Genomic DNA, 9,044 nt, shown 5'->3' on the forward strand with positions numbered 1-9,044 from the left:
ATTAATGAAAGTCAAGTTTCTAAGAAATATAATTTTTAAAAATCAGTTGAATTTTGCAATGTAATTTAAACTTTTATAAAACACATTTTCTTTTAAGAAGAGAACTAAAAATGGGGCTTTGCTTCCTTTTGGGAAAAAAAAAAACCAACTTTTTTTTTCTTTTTAACATGATCTCTAAGATCACTGCTTAGAGAGCATCTAATTAAAAACCCTTTTAATACAAAAATCCAGCCAGGTACAGTTGCTCACACCTGTAATCCCAGCACTTTGGGAGGCCAAGGCAGGTGAATTACTGGAGCCCAGGAGTTCAAGACCAACCCTGGTAACACAGCAAGAACTTGTCTTTTCAAGAACAAAAAATAGTAATAAAAAAAATTGCCAGGCATGGGGGCGTGCACCTGTAGTCACAACTACTTGGGAGGTTGAGGGAGCAAGATTGCTTGAGCCTGGGAGGTGGAGGCTGCAGTGAACAGTGATCACATCACTGCACTCCAGACTGCGTGAGGGAGTGAGACCTCGCCTCCAAAAACAAAAAAGAATAAATCCTATACATGCACTTCTCTGACAAAAATAAACTAGTGTCTGTCTGAATTCCAGGACAAGAGGAAAATCATCACTTTAAAAGTTAGTCTATATAATGGTTTGACAATTTTAACATTTATAAAAATTTTTCCTTATCTTGAGCTGAAATTGATCCCTATAACTTCTATGCAAGAGCTGCACAAAAGTTAAGGTTCCTTCTCTTTCACAAGAAAACACTTCAAATGTTTGAAAGGCACATCTCTACTTTGTCCCTTTCCCAAGGTTTTTCTTTTCTAGAATAAACACTGAAACGTTTAAAAAATTCCTCATATGAATTGGTGTTCAATTTCCTCATAATCCTATATCTTTCCGACATACTTCTTAAACTAAGGTATTTAACAGGGGGGAAAATATGCCCAAAGTGGGCAAGCCACACAGGACTGACTGCATTGACTGACAGGAGAGAATAGAGAACAAAAAGTGTATTTCAGTACTTTTGGTATGAAAAATCTACATATATAAATTTATATAAGTAAAAATTCTTACCTATACAAGCATTTAGGCTAATGAACAGTGAATTATGCCATTAATTATAATAACAATATAAAATTAAAAAATGATAAACCATGCTAAAAATTTTGTCTGTTAGAAATATTATTAAATTTAAACATTAATTTAATGTTTACCTTCAGAAATATTTGTTTTTACAGTGAAGTCATCAGGGGTTAATATAAAATTTAGCCACCAAGTGAAGCCCTGTTCCTGCTTTTCCTTCCAGCGTTCATCATAAAACATGTTTTTTGCAGCAAATGGCATTGGGTGTCTGGGAATACCTAAGAATACAATTAGGTTATTGCATAAGAAAATTTCTCTTATTATACAAAATATATTAAAAGCCATTTTTACTAGCAATACCACCTGTAAAACACTAAATAATATTTGCTTTTCTATTACTTGCTGGAAAGAGCTGAAAGCATTTTGATTAAGAAATGTGATCAGAGCAAAATGCGGAAAAGTAAAGCAGTATTTCCTGGTTATTTAAAAATACTAAACCACCATGAGTCAATTGCATTAAAGTCTGATAGAATATCTTTTTTATAATTGATGCATAATAGATGTACTTTTTTTTTAGGTACACGTGATCATATAATCATAGAATTGATACAAATCAGATCAATGTGCTTGGGATAGCCATCACCTTAAATAGCTGTCTTTTCTTTATGCTAGAAACATGAGTTATTCTCTTCCAGCTATTTTGAAATATACAATAGATTACTGACCCTACTGATTTATTGAACATTTGGTCTTTATTTCTTTTATCAAACAGGAAGTTGACAGAATATCTTGTCGTTTTAATACACACTTAACAATTCTTCCAGGCTTCTATTCAACAACAAAAATCAATTCATTTCCATGTGAAATGCAATTAACGCTTCATTCAATGTCATGTTTTCAGAGAGTTTAAGTATAATAAATACTTGCCTGTTTTTAGTGGTTTTATGAAGGTCAAATTAGACTGTGCCACAGCGATAATGGGTTTTGTCCTTTTACTTGTTTTAAAAATTGGAGTTTTGAATTCTAAAATAAATTAGAAAAAAAAATTAAGAGAATTGAAATATAAAATAAATTCCGTAAATAGGCCAGTGATTTGAAAGTTAGTGTGGGTTCCTCACAATCATTCATTTAGCAAATACTTAATAACCACTGTGCTCCAGGCACCAACGCTATGAATTCAGTGATCTATCAAACCAACATACAGAAGTTACAGAACATAAACCACAATTTATTTTGTGTTTATAGAGGCTAAAGTCTAGATTCAACCACAACTTATTGTGTCTGTGTATTCCAGACTTTTTGCTAGGTGCTGAGAATAGGCAGAATTGAAAAATATGCTCCCAGCCCTGAAGTGGTTTTCAGTCTGGTAAAAAAGAAGTTTATAAATGGCAGAAGAGCCTTCCCAGATGGGAGTCTACTTAACTCCTGAAATTAAAATCAGGCATGAGGAATGTGACCTGTTGCCATAACTGAAATAAGGATGAAGGAAAGAATACATGTAGGAAATGACATGCAAGAGGTTGGAAGAGGTAGGGAGGATTTCAACAATATTAAAAATAATAGTGGCAGCTAATAGTTAAATACTTTGTGCCAAGCACTATCATAATCTTTTTCTCACATAATTATGAGAACAAATTTATGAGAAGTGTAATATTATTACCACAATGTATGTAATTAGGATACTGAGGCTTTGAGCAATTAAGCCACATGGTCAAGGTCACATAAGCTAGTAAGTAGCAAAAATTTGAACAAAGGCAGTATAGTTACAGAGACTCCACTATTAATCACCTTGAAGCACATACTATGCCAACGAAGAATTTTAATCAAGGAAGTAAAAACCCTCAGTTATATTTAAGAAAACAGCATGGACAATGGAATGAGCAGGGTCAAGATTAGAAAGAGAAAATGACAAAGCAGTTATTGCAATGACCCAAAGTAGATATGGTGAGACAAATTAAAACAGAGTCAAGGGAGACAAATCAGAGGAGAGTTATTTTAATAGTGGAAGCAACAAGCCTTAATATCAACTTATGAGAAGAGTGATAGAGAGTAATAGGCTGATTCCCAAGTATGTCACCAGGATGGTTGATATAATGCCAGGTGGCTACCAAAGAAAACGCAATACAAATCACAGCAGCAAATAACCTATTGGAATAGCAGTTTACTCTTTCAAAAACAGGTTTCACAACAGCACTGCTACTAAATATAAGCAAAGATTTAATAAGAAACTACATCCCCCATACAAAATCCTCCAAACTGTTTTTGTATGTTCCAAGAGCTAAATAGAGCTTTTACATTTGTAAAGAGTTAAAAAAAATTCAAAATAAAATTTCATAAAACACAAAACTCACATGAAAATCAAATTTTGGTGTTTATAAATAAAATTTTACTGAACCACAGCCATACTCACTGATCTGCACATTGTCTATGGCCACCTTCTGCTTTCCTACAAGAGCAGTAGAGTTGAGTAATTGCAATGCAGATCTATATGGCCTGCAAAGCCTAAAATCTTTACTATCTGGACCAATAGAGGAACAGTTTGCTTACCCTTGTTTTAAAGGGATCTCAAACCTCTATCAATTGTGAAAATAAGGAATATAATTAAATTGCAACATAATATTAGATTGTAACCTTCCATGAATTTGAACATTTAAAAAGTAAATTTCTAAGGAGAAATTCTTCATTCTGAAATCTTACAGAAATTAGTCCCTCTATGTGGAACCATTTTCTTCTTTAGGAAGTCTTTCTTGGAACCATTACATTATGAAATATAAATGTATATTTCTTGCAATTTACACACAAACCCTCTGCTTCTATAATTCCCTGAGCAAAGCAAAATCACAGGACTGAATGCAACTTGAGGACAGGAATGATACCTTTCCTTCCTGTGTACACAGTGCCTAAAAATGCACCTCACATAGTAGGCACCTTATCAGCCAAATAAACATATCTAGACAAATTGCCTTTTCTGATGCCTTAGATTTCTCAGAGGTACAAAGAGTCACTTTTGGTTACTTAACTGCCTCTCACACAGGCTCATAAATCAGATACCCAATATGTAGAATTCTAATTCTAGCAAAAAGGCTCAACCAAGTGGCTGCCTCAAACAAACAGCGGGTGTGAGTGTCAACACTTCAGTGGCTTATTTGTTCATTTATTCACTTATCTATTCAGCCATCTTTTATTGTATATCTTGTAGGAAATTAAAATAAGTATGTTCCTTATAATCAAATAATTTGTTACTGATCAGAACATATCCACAGGAAACAGCAAAAGCAAAGAAAAAGAGTTAATAGGTACAAGATGTCACATAAGCTGTACTCACATTTGCTAAGGAAATGTACTAGCAAATACGTAAGTAAAAAGTTTAATACAAGCTTATCAATAGCAGATTTACTAAACCAAAAGGAAGTATGCCCTTTACAGGTATACTTCATTTTTTTTTTTTTTTTTTTTTGAGACAGAGTTTCACTCTTGTTGCCCAAGCCGGAGTCCAGTGGCAGGATCTCGGCTCACTGCAACCTCCCGCCTCCCGGGTTTAAACAATTTTCCTGTCTCAGCCTCCCAAGTAGCTGGGATTATAAGTGCGCACCACTATGCCCGGCTAATTTTTTGTAGTAGAAACGAGGTTTCACCATGTTGGCCAGGCCAGTCTTGACCTCCTGACCTCAGATGATCTACCCGCCTCAGCCTCCCAAAGTGGTGGGATTACAGGCGTGAGCCCCCGCGCCTGGCTTACTTCAGTAGATTTTATAAACAAGACTCACCAGTTTTCTTCTTCAGGCTTAATTTCTCTCTGTTGCTAATACGTTTTGAGATGGGTGTTACCACATTTTTTGTTTTCTTAACAGTTGATGTTTTACACTCAAAGGAAGAAAAATGGATTCTTTTGATTTCTCGCACTTCTGTATGTTCTGTCACCGCAACTCTCACATTTGCATCTCCCATGCTTCCATCACTCTTTCTTTTCCGAGCAACTGAAGCTGTTGTCAAAGATGGCGTTATTTCATTTTTATAACTCTTAGATTTACTTAATACTGGATCTATAATTGGAAGATAAGAATGAAAATCTTCTTTTTCCTTTTGATTATTTATTATTTTTTCATTTTCACCCACTGCACTGTTGAGACATCTTTTGGCTTTTGGTTTATTAATCTCAGTTTGGTTTTCTCTGGGACAGGTGGGCTTCCTTTTAGTAACAGTGGCGGAAAGTATTGGGCGCCTCTTAGGTTGTTTATTGTGGCTATGACTAGAAATATCCTTAACTGCAGGAAATTTAGGCTGATTTTGTTTTATAAAACTGCAGCAATTTGACTTCATTTCTACCAGTTCTTCAAAAGTAGCTTTGGGAGATTTTGAACCCTGACATTCAGGAATACATGGGAAAACTTCACTTTTTCTCCAATCTTGAAGAGACTGTGGGACTTGAGAATTTTCATTTGATAATGTTACTTTACATGTTTGCTGAGACGTACGCATACATGCCATGCTATCTTTCAAAAATTGATTTGGGGACAAAATGGAATTAATTGACTCTGATTCTAGATCCTGATTTAGACCATAATTATCTTTTATGAAAGAATCCGGACTTAAAATTTTCTGATAAATTTCATGTGCAGTTGTTGATTCCAAATGCACAGGCTTTGAATTATCTTTCATGAACATGTCTGATGAAAGACAGGTTCCTAATTCTAGTTCATTATTATCTCCATGACTGTTATTTACAAAAGAATCTGGACTTAGAAAACTTCTTTGGCTTTGTGTAATGTTCAAAGTTGAGCAGTTTGGGGTAAGAATAAGTTTATTATTCTCTCCACTTTGGTCATTAACATTTATGGAATTAAAAGAAGTTTCAGATACAACTTTCTCATTAAAATCATCTTTTGAAACACTGGCACTGTCCACATTCAATAGTTCCCTATTTTCTGATGCATGAAGAGATGAGTAGGCAGTAGATCGACGTACAGAAAGTGGCAAGCAAGTTGCACCATGGCATTCATTGAACGTAGGGCTAATAGGTGATATGAGTATTTTATTTTCTTCAAGTGTTAAATAATTGTTTTCTGTTGGGGGACCACCTTCATTCATAGCCAGATTTTCACAGGCTTGTAGTGGGCTTCTAACTCTGTCAACTTTTTGGGAAACACTAAATGTTTTATTAACATTTTGAATATTTGAAACCCTTCTCTTGTGACTTGTAGAGGCTGAAATTTTCTTCTTTTTAATGGTATCCCAAAGATTCCTCTGCAAAAATAAACAAAATATACCAATTAAGAATGTAGCTACTATTACCTTTAAATAAGCAATATTACTTCAAGCCTGTTATCAAATTAAGTTTTACATAAAACACTTTCTTAGAGTAAATCATAGAATGGTTAAAACATTACCTTTTTCTTTTTCTGCTCTTCTGCATTTCCTAATAGTATAGCTTGGTGTTTCAGAACATCATTTACAAGAAATGTCATAATCTCTCTTACTCGGCCTTCTTTGAATGGTGTCCAGTTAACAGAAATAACAATTTTCTCTTTAGGCTATAATCAAAACAATACATTATCTAACTACAGTAGTAATTATATAATAACCAAAACACATTATATGTAACTTACAGTAGGGCTTAATAATTGTTAATCAACACTCTATACACTAAACATTTAATAAATCAAATATATTTTTCCTTCTCTATCTGCTCATTTAAGAAAAAAAGCCACTAGTAATAACAAGGTTCACAAGAAAATAAAATTATTATAAAATCTTAACTGTATTAAAGCAATGGAACAGAAATCATTTTGAGTGGTTTCAAAAGATTTAATTGTATATTTCTACTTTGTAGATGTATAGAGTACTTCTATTTCAAACATAATGACCCTGTATTATGAAGACTTTATTTAAAAAGAAATATAAAGATGATCAACTAAATTCTTTCCTCCCCACAAATTCCTCTAAAGTCCACATCATCATACTGAGATTTCTTAAACAGTTACTATTGTTCCAGGCCTAAGTGCAGGTATCCTAGAAAACTCATTTAATGTTAACATCCTTAGGAAGCAGGTATTATGATTATGCACATTTTACAGATGAAGTAACTTACATCCAGAAAAGTCAGCCAAAGTCACGCAGGTACCTATCAGAATCCAGGCAGTCTAATGCCAGAGTTTGGACTTCAACAACTACACCCTACACCTGGCAGGTAGATAGAATCTGCCAAATTTAAACGCTGACATGACAAAACAAATATTGTTTTTCTGGAGAAACAGACAAGTTTTTGTTTTAAAGGAGAAATAATATAACATCATAAACAACTGATTTAAAAAATAAGAATAGTGCATTTTTACTCTATAAAATAGTTTATTCTAAAAATAACAGCAAAATTTAGTTCCACATTACAACCAAAAAGACTAAGTTAAGAGTATTAACTGGATAGGAAAGAAATCTGTCTTTCCAAAGAAAGGAAAAGCGGCCCCTTTTCTTTCTGATCATGAAACAGAGGGCCAGGACGGACAGGTTCTGAAGTGTAGATAGATGAACCATTGGTGACATACAAGTTAAGGCACCTCAGATTAGAATCTCTTTTTTCTGCCTAATGAAGTGGTTATTAGCCTACTAGTTCAGATCTCCTCAGCTAATGGTTTTCTCACTTTTGGAGGTTCTACTCAATGGAAAGGTCACATCAGTCAAAATAAAAACATAAATTCTCTGGTCTTTGGTGAAGGGGATTGGAGCATTACTCTTGCAAATGCAATGCAGTAAAAGAAAGCTACAGAAGTTCTTGAAACAACATTTATAAAATTAAATTTGATGCGCCATTAAAATTACACTGACAGCAAAGAAAAAAAGGATTAAAATACTAAACTGTGCATACATACTACACATACATACTGAAAACAACCCTAATTAGTTTTTTGTTGTGGTTTTTATTGTACGCATTTAGCCAAACAAAGCTCACTATATCACCAGAAAAAAAGTTACCTCGACTCTAAGGGTACATATAGAAACTAAAATGCACGTTAAGAGGGCTGATAGAAAGTAATCAAAAAAGCTGCTTTAGCCAAGGTACTCCTGGTCAATCTTTAAAAAAAAGTGCACTATTAATTTAGAATCTCAAGAACATTTCATAACGTCTTAAGTCTATTAAAAGTGCTTATCGATTTAACAGAAAAGTCTACATAACTTGCTTCTAAAGATGCTAAATGCGCGTGCGTTGGTCACCGACTAAGTTAGGTCTACCCTAGCCTTCATTTAGAGAGAATATATAAATAAAAACACATGTGTATGCGTCAAGGGCCCACCCACAGTTATTAAGTGAAAGGGAACTGACCCCCCATTCCCTAAGGGTCTTTTCGGATTTGTTTTCCAAGCGTCATCCCTCCTGAGGAGGGTGGCAGGAAAGATAGCGGAGAATCGAGCACCCGGCCCGGAGCACGCTCCTCCCAAGGCCTACCTGCAACACGAAACAGCGCTGCGACACGCTGAAGCCCAGGTCTGCGGCCGGGAGGTGGGAGATCTTCACTTCAGCCACCTCCTCGTTAGGGTTGTCCAGGGTCAGAGGCAGCGTCCGTGAGGCTCCCAGGCGAACGTCCCCGAAGCAAAGGAAAGGAGACCTGCAGAAGTGGCTAAGAAGCAGGACCGGAGGGGAAGCCGCCTCCTCTTCGGCCGCGGGGCCCCGCAGCCCAGCGCACGGCCTCCGCTCGGTCGGGCTCACCTCCCAGCAGCCTCGCCCCACTCGCCGGGTAGCCATGACGACTTCGAGCCCCCGCCTGGATCTCTTGCCCCGCTCCCACGAGGCTGTTCCGGAGCGGGGATCCAGGACTTACGCTGACCGCTTCCCCTCAGGGGAGGCTGTAGAGGTCGGGGGAGTGAATTCGGCCCCTTTTCTTTTCCAGTAACCTACACCCTAAAAAACAGAAAAGAAGCCCAACAAACTCGCAAGTTGAACAGAAAAGCCAAACAAGTATGGGGTTTTGACTCTG

The 9,044-nt window shown here is 36.0% G+C and overlaps 1 protein-coding gene across 1 annotated transcript in view; it reads right to left on the reverse strand.

The window, feature by feature from the left end:
• The window catches only part of ASPM (assembly factor for spindle microtubules), a 64,082-nt gene extending 55,038 nt beyond the window's left edge, over positions 1 to 9,044 (reverse strand). Inside the window, exons 1-5 of the mRNA XM_012459590.2 lie at positions 8,516 to 9,044; positions 6,465 to 6,608; positions 4,845 to 6,321; positions 2,005 to 2,100; positions 1,209 to 1,355 (exon numbers count right to left, since the gene is read on the reverse strand). Coding sequence (XP_012315013.2) covers positions 1,209 to 1,355; positions 2,005 to 2,100; positions 4,845 to 6,321; positions 6,465 to 6,608; positions 8,516 to 8,812 — 2,161 coding nt within the window. The 5' untranslated portion in view covers positions 8,813 to 9,044. The remainder of the gene's footprint in view (positions 1 to 1,208; positions 1,356 to 2,004; positions 2,101 to 4,844; positions 6,322 to 6,464; positions 6,609 to 8,515) is intronic.

This window comes from Aotus nancymaae, unplaced genomic scaffold (genome assembly GCF_030222135.1).
Source record: "Aotus nancymaae isolate 86718 unplaced genomic scaffold, 86718_ANA_hifiasm-v0.15.2.pri h1tg000039l, whole genome shotgun sequence".
Classification (NCBI taxonomy): Eukaryota; Metazoa; Chordata; class Mammalia; order Primates; family Aotidae; genus Aotus; species Aotus nancymaae.